The sequence below is a fragment of the Pithys albifrons genome, chromosome 9 (assembly GCF_047495875.1).
Source record: "Pithys albifrons albifrons isolate INPA30051 chromosome 9, PitAlb_v1, whole genome shotgun sequence".
Classification (NCBI taxonomy): Eukaryota; Metazoa; Chordata; class Aves; order Passeriformes; family Thamnophilidae; genus Pithys; species Pithys albifrons.
Genome location: NC_092466.1, coordinates 12678641 through 12696510, shown reverse-complemented (window position 1 = coordinate 12696510; position 17870 = coordinate 12678641). Strand labels below are relative to the sequence as shown.

Sequence of the window (17870 nt, the reverse complement as noted above, 5' to 3'; positions counted from 1 at the left end):
GATTTGACCCTGATAATTACATGATCACAGGAACTCAGGCCCGTTCTGTCTTCCTTAGTGGTAACAAACATCGCTTTCTTCATTGTGCGATCAGCCTGAAACTGATGGTAGAGATTAAGGAGCAGACTATTTCTCACTGGGAGTGGAATGGTGAAAGCTCTGCCTGTGCTGCTTTGTTTTGTTGTGTTGGTATTTTTTGGCTGCAATTCAGTGTGTTGTGAATGGACACACTATCGATGCTGTGCTCTTGTTAACAAGTGGTGCCAGTTTCAGTTACCTACACAGTGGGTCATAATGCAATTGTTTTGACATTTTCAGCACTGGCTGATCTTAGCTGAACTCCAGCACATTTGTATGTGCTTATTTCACTTGTCATTATTTCACTTGCTGTGTTTTTCTGTGAGAATCACAGAATTGTATTAGAACATCTGTATTTTGTTTGCTCTTCTTTTCTCTCTTTTTTAAAATTTTTTCTTTTTCCAGTGTTTCTTCTGTTGATGCCCCAAGGATGAAAGCAGCAAAAGATTGTGATAAAAAATGTTTTCAGAACATTAGGGAATTCTGAATGTTGGCTGGCTCAGAGGGAATCTATTATTTACAATCTACTGTATCAAATTCAACTTCCACCAAATTAGAAACTGATTTTTGTCGTTGTCCCTTTTTAATCTAACCCTTTGGTTAACTCAGGAGAAGCAGCTCCATAAATCACGTGGACATCTATGGATTTTTTTTTCCCCTGCCAGCCATTGCTAGGACTAAATGTTCATCTCCCAGTGATTCTTATCAGCCAGGACACTAATAATAACATTTCTGTTCTGGGCTTGACTTTCCCTCTGCCAGGAGGAAAAGTATCTTTTTAATGTGCTTGGAAAAACATTTTTAGGGAGTAAATGACAATGCACAGGAGGATTTGACTTGAGGTCCTTCAGTTTCAACTAGTGAGATTAAAGAAATTCCTTGTGCCTTGTTGCATGATTATCAAGGACTGTGGCATGGAATCATGTGGTGAATAATGAATACTTTCTCACCTTTTTAAAATCAGAAATTCACCATATGTGTATTACTGATTTTCTTTTGAAGATGGGGAAACCGAGGTGAACAACAGTAAGATTGCCCAGCAAACCAGGGGCAAATTAGAAAACTTAGTCTTTCATGTCACTTTTCAGCTAAATAAAAACCTCCTTTTAATTTACTTTCTCTAAGCAGGAGGCTGCTGTGCCCTCATCTGACTTTACTGTGTCTTGGAACCATCTCTCTCTGTCACCACAAGAATGATCATAGTAGTCTTGATCTTGTAGAGAAGGGACAGGCAGGATCACTCACCTCAGCCTGGGAAAGTTGGTATAAGGCCCCTGAGAGTGGTCTGACTAGAAACATAAAGGAGTCAAATTAGTAGTAATCCTGAGACTAGCTCAGTTGGTTAGAGTGCTAATTAAAACCAGGGTTGTGGATTCATTCCCTGTACGGGCCATTCACTTAAGAGTTGGACTTTATAACCCTTGAGGGTCCCTTCCAACTCAGAATATTCTGTGATTCTGTGGTGAACGGTTGACACTGACATGCCAGGTTTCACAAGATAGATTTGGACTGGTTTTGCTTTCCCTCACCATCTCTCTGTCTGATTTTATCCTTTTAGCTAACTGGCTGGTTTTTTTCTTTCTCCTCCTAGGTCAGTGACTGGTTTGGATAAAGAGCCTGACCTCGTGCACATGGAAGCCCGCACAGCTGATGGACGTGAGTGCCTGCAGCCAATGCTAAAAAAGTGGGCTTTGAGCCAGGAATGGAGTGGTTACGAAAATTCACTTTACTTGTTTTACCTCCCTATTTTCATTTTAATTGGTAGGAAAGATGTGGGTCATGGGGGTTTGATGTGAGATGTACTCTTATCCTTAGCCCTTTTGGGGAAAGTCACCAGCTGCAGGGCTTGTGTCCTTGGAGAGATTTGGCAGAAGCACAGTCTGCTGGGCTAAGGAGCCACCTATTCTGTTCCCATTGTAGCTGTTTCAGTATCATGTACTTTACATGAATCATATAGAGCTGGGATACCAGCACTGTGCCCTGCAGCCTTCGTGTATTTCCAGAAATATTCAAAACAGCTGGGAATTTGGGAAATTGCCTGCAGTCAGACTTATCCTCTGGTCAGAATGTCCCTGTGTCCCTTTGCCTTGTATTGAAAGTAATTTTTAGTTTTGCTTATAAAGTACAAACAGGTGTTCCACAGCAAAACATTACAGGCCATGATCTGAAGATGCCTGGATCTGAAGTAGGAAATAGAAAAAAATTTTCTTAACTCTTCACTGAAAGGAATCTAGTCCCATTTGTAGTAGAACAGATTCCTATGTAGTTAGACTTCAGATAAAACAGTATTGGAAGTAATTTGACTTACTCTGTCCAAAGTGTTTTAGATATTTCTCCCAGGAACTACAGTATAGCAATGCGTCTGCTTCTGGTGTGGCACTTTACTGCAGTGGGAGTAAATGGGAGCAATGGGACAAATGTCCCTTTTCACTACAGGGACAGTGTAAAAAAGCAGCATAGGACTGAGGTTTTAGAGGATTTCTGGGAAGAAAATGCCTTATTTTTGTTGGTTGCAAAATATTCTCTGTTGCAATCAAGTGCTGCATGGGCCAGATGCTGAGTGAACAAGCTCCTGTCTATCAAGGTGGCTTCTCTGAGTTTGTGGATGTTCTAAAACCACTCATTGGACTCCCATTGCTATTTAATGATGGCAGCTGAATAAATAACCAGGCAATAAAAGCTCAGGGTTGACATCTGTTTGTTGAATATGTGGAAAAAGCAAAACAGGCCGGCAGGTGGGTGGACAAGGTAGAGAGGCAACTTCAGTGCCTTTGCTGCTGTGTGTGCTGTTGCAGGGATGCTGGGAGAAGTGGTCAAAAGCAAGTAAAAAAAACCCAAACAAGCAAACTAAGTAAAAAACCTGCAGATGGAGTCTGTTTTCAAACTAAGTTTAAACTTTCTCACCCAGCTATTCAAATATTGGATGTCTCAAGGATGTAAATGCTTTGTTTAAAGATGTATCCCCAGTTTGCAAACAGCTGTCTTCCTTCAGGTCTTGTTTGCTCAGGGGTTTGCTCTTTGGTTTTGTTTTCTTTTATATAAATTCAGCATTTTGAAGCTGGCAGTTAATGGTGTTGAGAGTTTCACTGAAAGTCGGACATAACCAGCAGTGTCAGCAAAGGAGCCCCATTGCAAGGCATCGTCCCAGCAGGCACAGGGGAGACCCAGCGGGCTGAGCTGGCTCTGCTGGCATGTACCACTGGGGGACAGCACCGAAATGACTCCTCTCCGAGCCAAGCAAAGCACAAAAGAACTGTGTTGCTCTAATTAGAGTTCTTAAGGCTTAAAACGATAGCAGTTTGTGTTACAAAGCAGCAGCTGCCTCACAGCTATAGCCTCAGCTGGTGTGAAATGGTACAGCTCCTGTGTGCTTAGGAGTGGGAGGCTGAACTTCCCTCCCAGTTGGTTCTGTAACCAAATTGGACCTTCATGTGCTCAGTGAAATGGCTGAGGCACTTCAGCCTGATGGAACATGGGCCCCTGTAGTTATTTCCTCTACATCAGAAAGTTTCTGATGAAAGTTTTCCTCAGTAGTGCAGAGAAGAAAGGGTAGGCTTCCTTAATGCCTCTTAGGTCAGCCTGGTGGCTCAGTCGCTCATTTGGTGCATTAACAGACATGGATTTAAGTATTCCCATTGCTCAGTTCAATTTAGGGAGAAGATTCCATGTCTTCAGTGTCACTGACTACTTGAGAAACACATGATTTTTCTAGATGGGACATTTTTCTTTCCTCTTCTGTTTCCCCTATGCTATTCATTAAAAAAAAAAAAAGGTGAAGAGAAAATGTAGTGGGGAGGAGGGGAAGTGGTGTTTGGGATTAACTCCTGAACTTGAAAAAATTTTAATTATTATTTTTTTCTTTTAGCAGTAATGGGAGTCAAGAACCTACCTAATAGCAAAGAACTTCTCTAATACCAGTTCATACACTGGAGAATAAAATATGTTCTGGAGCTGGGAACAGGTGGTGGGGCATGCCAGAGTCTTGTTCATCCAGAAATCAGTCAGGGCTATCAATAAACTCATTGAGCTGGGAGGTGGAAGTCTCTTGGTGTCTGTCCTTCAAGATCCCTTGCCTCATGGTTTTGTCTGTCTGATCATTAGGAATGGTAGAGTCTGAAAAAAACATCTTCCCCAATGTCTAATGTCCTTAAATATTTGCAAGATAGTGACAATTCCAGTGCATATCTTATCTCAAGCTGTTCCTGCCTTTTGTAGCAGATGAAATTTTTCACATTTTTTCAACATCTTGGCAGAGCTATTGTAGCAGAATAATAATCGAGGCTTGCATTTTTAAATTATAAAAACATGTAGGAGCCTTGGGCATTGTACCTTCTGCCTGGCTGTAATAGGCAGCAGCAAGGACAGGGTTGGATGCAAGGGAACAACTATGAATACACTGGCACAAGCACCCGCCAGCATTCCAGCATATTAAACTTTCTGATGTTCAGTGAGCTGATCTCTCCCCTTACAGATAGGGTGCAATAAACAGGATTTGAATTAAAGGAAAGAAAGGGGGATAAAAGCTAATCAGAAAGATAAAACAGGGTAACTAATTCCTGGAGAGTAATTTACAATCCTGTCTACATTTCTAGATACTCTTATCTTTTGGGGGAAGAATTGTTGAGGCCAGTGAGTTTTTTCTCCCTCATGGAAACCTTCACTGGCAGTTTCTGATTTTAGAGTATTGCCTCGAACCAAGACCTGAGCCAACCTGCTTGTTTCCATCAGCTGCCCTTCTCCCTCTTAGCCATGCTGACCAGCCATCCCTGCTTTCAACTGTCTTATTAACACTACCAAGAAGCAGCAGGACTTGGTCTCCCATGTCTGTAAGTTACTGTTACCTGCAAACAGTTCTGCTCTTTGCAGCCTTCAGCACAGTGACAGCTTTGACTGCTTCACTGTCTCCTTTCAGGGGCCCACATCTTTGGGTGGTTCCCAGCAGAGAGAGCCTCTTGTGCTTCCTGCCAAAGCTGGCATGGCTGGCAGGCAAAGAGAAGACTTAGTAGCTTGGCTTATCTCACCAGTTTATCACTTGGAATTTCAAGAAATTGTTTCAGTTTTATCACTTCTAAAAGGGTAAAAATATGCTCCGAATTCTCAAGATGGGAGACTATGTTAAACAGCAACGAGGAGGTGGTTCAAGCTCCTCAACTGGAAAATGGCTGCACATCTGCGAAAGCCATTCCCTAATCCTAAAGGAGGTGGGAAGGGTTTGTGTGGTGGTGTGGATGCTGGAATTTGAGCTGCAGCAAACGCTCCAGGCTTCTTGATGTCCATATTGCCTCATTCACAGATGAGCTGAGAAAGTAGCTGAATGTTGGGTTTATAAGCATGAGAAGTTTTTGATGCTCTCTGGAAAGTAGAGAGCTCTTCTCAATTCCTTTTGCAGTGTAAGATAATAAACCCCCCAAAGAAACAAAACAACACCCAAACAATCCAAATCCTTTAATTTTGATGTTGCATGGGGCAATATGTATATTGGAAATAATCCCCAGACAGAAGCCTCCCTTAAGACATACACCTCCCAGTGCAAGGTAAGCAAAGGCTCTAGAGCCATGGCTTGGGTTCATGCCACCTGCCCCTCTGGGTAAATGCCCTTTTCCTCGTGGCTGTGCAAAAGAGCAGTGAAAAATTACCTCCTTTTGAAGGAGAGGAAGATAACAGCCTGGAACTCAGGATGTCCTCTTCTTTCTCAACTGAGATTTTTGTTGAGGGACCCTGTACTTTCTAGCTAAGGGAAGATATTCTCTGTGAATGGGACCATACCTCAGGAAGGGATCATACCCTTTAAGAAGCTTGAGCAGGGGCTTGGGATTGTTCCACACTTTGAGTTGCACACAAATGGCAACTGAACTGGTTGCTGTCGTATTGTTTTACCTGATTTTTTAACGTTTTAAAGGGAATTACTTTTCATTTTCTTTGGGACAGCTAGAAAAAAAGCAAGACTTGAACTTTTTTGGCAATCTGAAGCAGATAAGTTTGAAGATAATTTTTTGTCTGTGGGTTTGGTTTTTTTTTTTCATAGACCTTATCTTGTAAAATATATGAAAATAAATAAAGCAAGAGCCTAAATTGAAAATGGGTAGTGAGCTACCACCCTTCTCTACCACCATCTTCTTGTGATTATTAATCAGGTGTCATTCTTAGAGTTTATTTGCTTGCTGGTGTAACACACTCAAAATGACACACTTCCCAACAGGCAGGAAGCTCGTTGTCATGTCAACACTTGTGATTTATCTACGTTTATTTGTGACAGGTTTGTCTTCCTCTTCCCATTCTGTCACTCAGCAGCAGCAAATTATCCCCTTTTTGGAAGGATAAGAATATCCAGGCGACTCTGTGGGAGAACACACTGGAGGGAATGAGCTTCTAAAAATACATCTTCTGACCTCTCCTTGTTCTGCCTAATTTTAGAGCTACTTCAAAGAACAAGTTACGTCTGATGATCTCTTTGGGTAGCATGGCAACATATAAGACCCTTTTGTTTTCTGAGAAGTTGCTTTTATCCACCGCACAGTTGTCTGACATTCCATGTTGAGGCGCTAAATACCAGCTTTAGACCACATGTGTATTTATATATTCAGTCGATGAAGAAGCTTAATTTATGCCATCTGAAAGTGTGACTTCTACTGTTGCTGGTATTTTATGCTGGGAGAAAACACAACTATGATCTTTTGGTTATTTGGCACTGTCTCTAGGTCAGATACTTTTCACCATACGCTTTAATTATTTCCAGGTACTCTGAGCTGGCACCAGCAACATTTTATGCTGTTGTAGTGTCCTCAGTGGGACCACAATTTTATTACGGCCCCAGACCCATGCGACTGCTCTAAGTCAGCCATGTAGCTCTTATTAACCTGGAATCCTCAGTGCCTCAACCCAAAACCAAGGTCTGCAGCCTTTAAACATTGGCCTTCAGCCACTGAGCGGTTGGACATGAACCTTTATTTGATTAAAGCTTGGTTGCAGTTTGTGACTTTTTTAGACAATATATTTTAAAAAGTATTGTTATCATTATTAATGCCTCTGACTTGCATTCTTTTTGCATTCCTAAGAGTGTTGATGAGACAAGGCTATGAAAGAGAAAACTACAGTCTGTGAATCTTGTCTTAGAATCTGGGAAGGCAGTTAGCTGAGTGTCAGGATTTCAGTCATACCTCCCAGAGCTTTCCACTGAACCACATTTTGTTGTCACAGGAAGGACACAGATGAAGGACAATAGCAGGTTTTTTGGGGAAGGAGAATCCTGTAAGCAGCTTTGCTAAGCAAGTTACTGTCCCTTTAAATTTCTCTTTTATCTTATTGGGATCAATTGTACAAGATCTGTGTTAAAAGGTTCTGTTGTGAACTAAAAACACCTCACCAGGCTCACCCCAGCTTTTATATACTTGCTGTTTTCTTCATTGATGGCCTGTCCTCACCTTTTTAAGAAAAGCAAACAAGCACTTGAATCCAGGAAACCTGCAGAAGTGCCGCAGTGTAAAAGATATGACCCTTTTATCACTGCAGCTGTCATCTTAGTAGTATTTTCATTTTCTCCCTAATTTACAGTTTTCAGAAGAGCAGTTGAAAAGTAGAGGGCATATTTATACTGCATACATCCAGAGACACAGTGCCTTCATTGTTCTGTTCCATGAGGTCCTTTCTTAGCCTGAGTGAAACAATGCTTAATCCCATATAACCCCTGCCAACTTGCTGGAGATGAGCACATCTCTTTGTCAACTGAGCAACTTTCTGTGTGTCTGCCTTTGCCTTCTGTTGTCTTCATGCTCTTCTCCCAGTCCTGATCCTCTTCTCAAGCAATGCCAAGGCCTGACAAAATCTCATCACTATGATGCTATTATCATCTTCTCTCTAGATAGAAGCATTTGATGGTTCTTGCAACTACTGTTGGGTGTCTGCAGCTAGTCATGCTATGTCACGTTCAAGGCATTTTCATACTTAGCCTATGTTGACTATAAAGATTTAATTTTGGGAGATGTTTGTTATTTTCACATCAAAATAAGCTAGACTTAACAGTTTTGGTTTGGACCTTTTTTCTTTTTGTGTGTTACTAGCACAGTTAAAACCAGTCATCAAAGGCAAGGGTATTTAAGAGGGAGGGCAGTGATATAATTCCCCACAAGTATTTAAATTGGTAAATGCTGCCTGAATGGCTTCTGAAACCTTCTTCTACTCCATATAATCTCAGTAGCAGCTTTCTGATGCATTTATGATTGGTACCCTCCATTTATGGTTTGAACTTCAAAATGGGAAAGAGAATGGTGAATGTTCAAGTGTGATGAATTCCTGACTTCAGAGAGCAGTTACAGTGTAAAAGGCTGGAGACAGATCATGAAATAGCATCTATATAGTTGGAGCTAAGGTTGAGACTTCTCTTCAGAGACCTTTTTTGAGTGGCTGCTGACGTTGTCAGACAACTGGCTCCTACCTGGGCATTTCTCATGTGTACATATTCTTCCATTACAGGCACCCACTATTTGACCTGTCGGATCCAAGAGTGCTCAGAGACCAAAAGGAGTGGGCCGTTTTCACGGTCCATTGATGTCAGCTCCCTTGTTGTTCAAGATGAATATATCTTCATCCAGGTGCGTTGACTTGATCCAAATGTGACATGAATTCTGCCTGCACAAGGTAGTTTTTCTGTGCAAGAGAGGAAACATATTCTTAGGACAAGCACATGGGACCGCAAGTTGTAAAGCTAGAAGTCTATTCCTGTCCGCTATAGATTGGCTGTGCATTCTGGGGCAAAACATGTGATCTCTCTGCTCGTCACTTGTGTTATGGTGAATCTGATGTATTTTTAAAGTTTGTTCATCAAGGGTCTGTGGATTTCACAGAAGCTCTAACTTACTATTGTTATGGCTATTTGTAAAATACAAAGAAACTATTGATGAATTGGAGAGAACAGAGGAGAACAAAGGAAAGGCGTGAGTGATTATTTTAACAACTGGAAAGGTTTACGCTGATTTGACAGTCAAATAATGCTAATGGAATGAACAACAATTTGTAGTAGGAGGTAAAAACAGAAAGATTTTTAAAAAAAAGGTGTTATAGGGCAACTTCAAAGTGAAAGATGGCTGTAATTTTGTCAGCTAGTTGGTGACGATTTTGAAGATGAAGAGAAAGTGAGAGAAATTGAACAAGAACCTAGTTTTGGAAATTTTTTGAGAATACAAGGGCTGGATGGAACAGTGCCATCTCTCCCTGTTCTGTGGAAGGCTAAGAATGAGTAGTACAGTATGGAAGAACATTTCCTGAAGATGTACCATTTGGATGAAAACTGGGAGCCAGGCTGCAGTGATTCCAGATTGTAGGAAGCTCAGGAGACACAGGAATTACAGACAGGATGTTGTTAACTGCTTGTCACCAAAACTGAAGCAGGGGGAAAGAAATGAGATGAGGTGGAGCTTTGATTCAGGTGGTACAAAAAATGACATATGCTTCCCTTTTTGAGCAAGACTGGGTTACATTAAGCTCCTATTTTACTTTCTTGGGGGAACATTTTTGTTGACTGTATCCAAATTATTAAAGTTTTATTGTTTATTTTGAGATTTTCTTGTAAATGAGAGTGTAAATAGGAAGGGTGATAATTCTATGCTGGGATTAGGTGGAGGACTGGATCCCTATGGCCTGGAAGGACTGCAGTATGAAAACTGCATACACCTGAGAAACACTGACAGACCTCTGCGAGTAAGGGTGTCTGCTGCTCTGGAGATGACCTGCTGTAATGGGACCCACAGTTGCCCTCAATGCCCCATGAAACCCAGACTGCTACTGCTTGCTTTGGCATCATGGGGGAGACTGCTGCTAGAAATCACTGTGAATGTGGTTTTTCAACTCAGTAAGTCATGATTTGACTGGAGGCAATGGCTTTCCAATCGATAAATGCTCTACTCTCCAAGAAGTATTTTAGAGTCACTCTCTTAATCTGGTGGTTTATGTTTGTGGCTGAGGGTGTTATGGAACATCCAGTTCTTTAGGGCTACAGTGATGCCTTATAGACATTTTTCATTCTTCAGCTCTCAGCTGTGTTAAAACAGTGCTCCTCTGTTTAGAATCTTGATCTCAGTGAGGACATGGCCTGGTATGTGTGTGCTCCTCTGCCTCAAATTAGCAGTGAGCAACTCAAGCTAATAGCTGCTACATACTTCAAGTTAAAAAAAAAATTGTGCATGTGTGTGTATACATAAATATATGTAATATTCTAGTGCCTTGACTATTCTTAGCAATGTTTTATTGTAGCCTAATGGGTGTTTGAATTGAAAATCACATCCCTCCACTTTTAAAAACTATTAAGTATACACACATCATATTTCTGCTGCTTTGGGCAGGAGACTCTCTATTCACAGGTTGTCTACCCCTTTCCTACTTTTTGGTACCCACTGGCAGGGTTTCTGGCTGTCCAGCAGCCTGTTGTAAGTGGCTGCAGAAACTGGGCATTGATTGAGTCCATGTGGTACTTGAGTAACATGAAGACGCTTCAGATTCATGGCGCACACCTCTCTGAGCTGGAGGTGTGTTAAATCCACCATTTCCAGTGTGGAGTCAATGCACTATGCAGACTGTTTGTTCGGTACATATGTAGCAGTGCTGATATGTCCTGGATGTATTAGTCTCACAGGCTGTGTGATGTAGCTGCCTATTATGGGATGTGTCAGAGTGACTCTGTATGCAATGCCTCATGCATATTGTTCAGTGTGGATAATCTTGGACAGAAGTATGGGAGCCAGGTCTTTAGAATTTCAAATGTTAGGCAGAGATGAATAAATAAATATCAAATTAAATGTTAAGAACCTAGAGAGGTTTAATAGCTGCACAAAGGATTGGTGCATGAGTTCTGATCTTTCTGTGCTGGAAAAAATCAGAACTAATGTCTTGAAGGGGAGAAAGGAACTTGTTTCTTTTAAATTTTGTCATTAAACCATCAAATTTTTAGTCTAAATCCATAGTCAGTTTTCCTCCAAAGTGAGTGGAGAGATCAAAACCTTCAGGGGCAATTTATCTTCTCCTATTTCACCTATTTAAAGATGAGACAGGTCTCTCTTTGAATATGTCTTTCTCATTAATATTGGAAGGAACCTAAGTATAGCTTAGAGAAGACCCCTAAATTTTTGACAGCTAAAATTAGGGAAGATAAATCCCAGCTATTGATATCAATGTTTTAGATTATCTGCATACAGTTATTTACTCATGAATATCCATTCTAATCAAGTTGATGAACAGGTCTGTAGTGTGATATTCCTGGGAAGCATTAACCTGTGTAACTGTGCACTCGAAGCAAATGTGATATTACTATGCATAATGGATAGGGGAAAGAAGAATACAGAAAATGTTATAATACCTTTATAAATCAATGATTCCTGTTGTGTAGCACTTCTGAGAGGATCTTGCAGAATTATAGTACAAAGAAAGAAAATGAGAATGATCCTATGCTTGAAAATATCTTGTCAATGAAGAGAGTTTGAAAAGACTGGGGCTGGTTACCAGGCAAAAGAGACAAAAAACATAGCCCATGAGGAAAGATGTAAAAGGTAATGTGGAAGGAAGAAAGAAATAGCTACTACGAGAGAGTAGGAAGAATCCTCATGAATAAAACAGTAGGTGTTCACTGAGAATTTATTGATTGACTTTCTATTTGATTGATCAATAGTTATTTAAGGATGCCTAGCACATCACTAAGATTGGATTGGATAATGCTGCATAAATTGCTACACTAAGAGAAAATCCTGCCTTCCTTTTAATACTTAAAATTCATACAATTTGGAAAACAGGTAATTTATTTGTGAGAAAATTTTGAGTACTTGCTACTGAGAAAGTGTCACTTTCTAAACTTATATGCAGACATAGCCTGCAACTGCCTAAAAGATCTGATTTCCTTACAATTACCAGAACTGCTATAGTATTCTCAGGTGCAAAGCCTACATTATAAGACACAGGGATCAGGGATACTCTTGGTTTATGTATGACTCTAGAGTATTGATACTTTGGAGAATTTACATGGTAAAAAATAAACCACAGAGGGAAATCTGGGGAAACAAGTCTTGTAACAAGGTTTCTAATGGAGTTGCTCAGGTTGCTGTAAAGAGTCGAAAATGCCATAGGCTTTAATGAAAATAGAGTTTATTTTCAAGAACTTCTATTTTGAGACACAAAGCATTGCTTGGAGAAAACTTTTTTGTTTTTCTGTAAGTAAACAAATAACATCAATGCTACTTAGTTCTTTAAAGACAAAAGAGAAGATTGGGAATGATCTGTGTATCTTTCCTTGCCAACAGATGAAAATTTTCCACTGAAAAATGCAAGAAAGCATGAGCAAATATCACCACTTATTGCAGGGAGTGAGGAGAGTCTGGACCAAAAAAGTCCCAGTATAGTGTCACTTACTTGTTTTGGTCTGAGAACTCCCAAGAGTATGAATAGGGGAACACATTCTCTGGGAATCAGCTTTTCTCTGGAACAGTGGTTTCTGCAGAAAGCAACCTTCTTGTGGGCAGACCTATGGCTGCCTAGGGAGCTAATTATTGCTTAGTTAAAGTAGGTGTTCCCAGTTACCCAAAGGTTGTGTGCAAACTCTCTCAGGTGCATTAGCTCAGTGTTTCTGCTGGATGGCTGGAGTCCCAGGTTGGACTAGCCTGGTTGCTAGAGGGATGGATGACACTCCCAATGCATGACACTCCCAATGCATGACACTCCCAATGCACGAAACTCCCAATGCACTGGTGCAGACCCATGTAAGGACCGTATTTTCATACCCTGGGTATCAGGAGAGGGACAATAACAGTGATGAAACTCTTCAGAATGTGTGACATGAGGACTGCTGGCACTACTGCTGTTATAGCCCTGGTGGCCTAAGGATGTGAGCCAATGGTTCCAGGGAGTGGCACTACTTTTAATAAGATTGGAATTGATGAAATTAGAAAAGCGGCAGATAAGATTTTGAGCATACTCACAAGATCCTAAAGGACTTGAGTAAGGATTTGGTCTCTGAAAATTGTTCTTTTTTTCCCCCCAGCTGTTGATGTAGGTCTCATAAATACATTTATATCCCTCTATTAATCTTGCTGTGTTGTGTAAACACTTCAGTGTGTGGCTTTTCTCCCAGAAATCATACCAGTCTAGTTCAGCATGCAGTTATCACTGTCCCCATTCCTCTCCTAAGCTTCTGTCTCTGTCAGCGCTTGGAGACCCTCAGGGTAACTTTGGCCTTTTTGATTTGAGCTGGCTGTAAGTCAGTGCAGAGATGTGTGGATGGGTGATCAATACCTGTCTTGGTTGTTTTTTATGTCTTTATTTTTCTCCGTGATAATGCAGACTCTGCTATCCCAACAGAGCGCAGCTGAAGTTGATCTGAATTGTAGCTCAGACTTTCAGCACTGTCCATGGCAGTGACAAAGCTATTTGGTCTAGAAGACTTCTCTGAGATTAAGAACCTGATACCTGGTTTGAATTTGGGGGTGATGCAGACTGAACAAATCCTTTTGTAGATGAACACTCTGAGATCTGTCTTTGACTGGTGGTCTTACCTCGTAAGGATGAGGAATGATACCTGCAAACTTTGGTTGAAAAGACTGACCTTTTGCTTCAGACCCTGCTCCATTTCCACTTTAAATGGTGTTTTGCACCATTAACAAGAGAGGCATTTTGAGAGGCAATCCCTTCTCACTTTTCCTTTGGAGAGTAGAACACAGGTGTCCCTTGCCCTTTCCATTCCCATGGCAGAATTTATCAAAGTGCTGCTACATCTGGGAAGCTTTCTTGGTTGCTTTCTATGCCATTTCATTTGTGATTCAGTCTCCTGGCAACTGTGGGAACTGCGCAGCTTTCTCTTGACTGGAGAGTCCTACAGGTCAGGTTGTCCTGGGATATATAATAGTCCCATGTCCAAAAAGCTAAGTTGCTCTGTTGGTGGCCCTTGATTTTGAAGTTGATGTGATAAAGGAAGAAAGGAGTGTGGAGTGAGCTTGGAAGAAAGAGAGAGTCTTGGCTATGGTTTATAGTCTTCCTGATTATGATGGGGTCTGTGGTGTTGCCCATGTTACACATTCAACAGTGTAGAAGCAGCTGCAGTTCTTGTAGGAATTGTAGAAATTACATTTGGAAAGTGAAAAGTTAAGTAAAAAAGCTCTTCTTTCACACTGATCATTTATCTGGCTCTTCTGCACCTTTTGAAGTAATTTTGGGTTTAGAAGTGAGAACGAGCAGACCCAGAATTTCACCAGATGTTGTGTGGTGCGGCTGAGTGGGAGTCTCACAGTGCACATCTGAATAGTTGCTCTGGCTCAGAGGAGCAAACACTTCTGCCAGAAGTTGGTGAACCAGTTCTGTCTTCTTTTGCATTAGAAAGTCTCCTTAAAACATGTGCTTAGTATTCACCCACAGTCACTGATAGATTCTTATAAACCTGTGGATAATAGTTCCTTTTTTGGATGCCTGGAGTCTATCAGAGTGTGTCCAAAAATTTCAGCTGAAGTAATTTGATGCAAAATGGCATTTATAGGCTTTCTTCTTAGCTGAATCAAATCCTGTTTTTATCAAAGTGGATATATTTATGATAGCTTTTTTTTTTTTTCTCCCAGCCTCACTAAAAAGAAGAATATTTATTTTTTATAATATTAGAATTGGGGGTTGGGGAAACATTTCTCTTCCAGGTTTATAGAGGAGGGAAAAAAAATTTTCCTGATTCTATAAGTTATATATGTGACTAACCTCAGCTCAGAGAAGTAGTTTAATACTACTGTTGGTTGTAACTGTGGTTGTTTAGGAAAAATCAGAAGTAGTTATGTTTAGTATGACATCTGTGTGTATGTTTCAAGTTTATTGGGTATTTAAGGCTAGGCTAAATGAGAATATTTGCTGAAATGAAGTCAGTTATCAGGTGGGTAGATTTCAACCAGCAGCCACAGCTCAGATTATGCCAATTCATAAAGATTGCTGACTTCTCAAGGTATCAACTTAATAACTTAAATAAGTGGCATATTTCCCCAGGAATAAAGAAAGGATTTTTTTTTAAAATTAATGTGAAATTTCTCTGCAATGAAACAAGACAGGAGGGGAGAAATTAAACTTTGATTTCCCAGTATAGAGCCTTCTCTTTATTTTCATAGAAACTAAATACCCCATGTTCAAATATAAATTTCTTTCCTCCATTTTTTCCTCCATTAACTAGAAGCCAAAGGTCTTAACAGGAATCAATCCATGCAATTTATTTTTAACTTCACCCTGCTTAGCTACGATTGATTTTTATCTTTGCAATCGATGGTAGTGAAAACGGTTTGGCGGGACAATGAAGCACTCTCCAGCTTGTAGGGGTTGGGTTTTGAGTCTTTTATTGAAGGAATCATTAAAAGCTTATTATGAAACTAATAGGATGAAGACGTTTAAATGATGAACATGATTACACCTGTTTTACTGGTGAATAATGCCTGCTACAGCTGATCTCTTCTTGCCCCTTTTTAAAATGCTGGACAGCACTCCAGTGGGGAAAATTAATCCATACAGATGAAAGAAAGTGCATCCCACGTGCTAGTTAAAAGCTCTTCTTAAAGCAAGACAGGCACTAAGTTGTTAGCTACTTTCCTATCACTGCTGGGTGCTTTTCATCCATTTCTAGCATAGTTTCAACTTTTCTGTGCCAAATACTAGATTTGGAACTTGAACCTAAATATCTGTTGATAAAAAATTATTAACATTTTCCTTTATTTATTTATATTGATTTTCTTTCTAGGGCTTTTTGTGCTGTACTGCCTTTTATTACCCTTTCCCCTCCTCTCACATTGTCTGATTTTTCAGCTGAAGATGTAAAGTGTTACCTTGGCAAAGTCATATGTTCCCTCTGAAAACCTTCAAAAGGAGATTTGATGTGTACAGTTATGCTCCTCTCTTAAGCTGTTTTCTGTGTGGGTAATGTGCATCTGCAGCTCTGGTGTGGCTCATGTTTTGGTGTAACTGTGCACATTTTCTACAGGAGTTGCTTTTAAATGAATGGAATGTTTTCACTCGATTACTCTGTGCTATAGCTGTGTCCTCATAACTCTGAGGGGAGAGGGATGTGAACAGGGACTGGACCAGTATAATAAATGTTCCTTTGTCTTAGCAAATTTTCTCTGATGGGTCTGATGCTCTGGAAAGTGGCATGTTTTCAAACAAGCAAACCTGGCAGCTTGAAGGTGCTTTGCGCACGGAAACACTGATCTGTGAGTCCCTGCAGCACACTCGGGTAATTGCATATTGCTATAATGACTCTGCAGAAGGTGTGATATTAATGAAAGCCACGGGGAGAGAATTCATGATGGGATTTATGCTGGGGCAGTGTAGAACCTCACTATACAGAAGTATCTGGAAGATGATGCCTTTTCCTGGGTGTGGTGGATAATAAAGAAGGAGGAACATTACAGTAGGCTCATGTAGATATGTTCTTACCTTCTGAATCTCTTGATTGTCATTTTGGTTAGGCTTAGTAAAGGAGGAAAAACTTTTCAATCCTCACACTGGCAAACCTGTGCAAGGCTTAGGCAGTTGCTGGCTCTGAAGAACCCCAAAATCCCTCACTAAGGGTGTAAATGGAGCAGCCTCTCTGCTGAACTTGTTATTGTTCCTCCATGCTTTAATCTACAATTTGATTCAAGGGATTTTATGCCCACAAGAAGGAGAAAGTTAAAGCAGTGAAGAGAATACCAGGGCTCCTTATGGAACTGGAAAACAGATTCAGGATGCTGTTACAGTACTGATAGAGTGTTTCTGGACTTTTGACTTCTGCCAACCCATTTTATGTTACTGGAAGTAGGAAACTCTACAAGCAGAGGAAATCACCTCAGAGAACATGTCAGGTATTTGTTGAAAATTACATCAACTATATACTATTAACTACTTGCTATCAACAGAAGTTTAAAATACAGTTCTGAGAGCTTTCAGCTCACTTTTCCAAAAGTTTTTTGAGCAGCAGAAGGCAGATGGGATCCTGCTTAGCCTGGGGCCATTTCTGAGATTTGGTAGTTCTGTGTTTGTTACATCAATACCTGCCTAACACTGGAAATTATGAGTCTCAGCATTGGTTAGGAAGGTGAGAATGAAGCCTGGTACACTGTGGTGTACAGTTCCTGATATCATCTAGGGCATCATTACATTTTGGGACTTCTTAATTAATTCTTTTTACTTTCCAAACTTTTTTACATGACATGTGGGGTTTTTTTTTGCTTAAGAATAACTTTGGTCTAGAGGAAAAAAGGAAACAAAACCTAACCTTAAGGAAAAATATTCAATCATTAACATGAGAAATGGCTTAGTGTGTTTCTAGACATGCCAGAGATATTATGAAGATCACTATATTCCATGAGCGTGTTTTTTATAATTTTCTGCAGTCTTGTGAACATATTTGTTTTCTTCTATGTTTCATGCACTCTTTCTCATTACAGGTCAGGGAAGGGAATGAGCCAATATACTGAAATTTTCAGAGCTTTTAAAGGGAAATTTCTCATGTTTCTGTTCTTAAGTGTCAGGTCATATAAATTAGATAAGACATTTGTCTTGATACAAAATGTGGGAGTATTAAAGAAAAGTAGTAGATCATGAGTGGAGAGAGGAAAAAAGAACAAAGTTTAGGGAAGACAGATGTGTTTGATAACAAACACACTTGTCCATAGGAATCATTTCCACTGACCATAAGCCCAATTAAACACATAAAGTGAAAATCCAGAAAAACAGATTAATGACCCAGTCATTAGCAATGGAGCGGGAAAAAGACAAACCCAGCTAATTCTAAACTGAGCATGACAGATGAGCTCACAGCAAAT

The 17870-nt window shown here is 40.3% G+C and overlaps 1 protein-coding gene across 1 annotated transcript in view; it reads left to right on the top strand.

The window, feature by feature from the left end:
* SORCS3 (sortilin related VPS10 domain containing receptor 3) overlaps window positions 1-17870 on the top strand; it is a 279510-nt gene that overhangs the window by 196436 nt on the left and 65204 nt on the right. The window contains exons 6-7 of the mRNA XM_071563732.1: window positions 1670-1734; window positions 8548-8666. Of these exons, the coding sequence (XP_071419833.1) occupies window positions 1670-1734; window positions 8548-8666 (184 nt within the window). The remainder of the gene's footprint in view (window positions 1-1669; window positions 1735-8547; window positions 8667-17870) is intronic.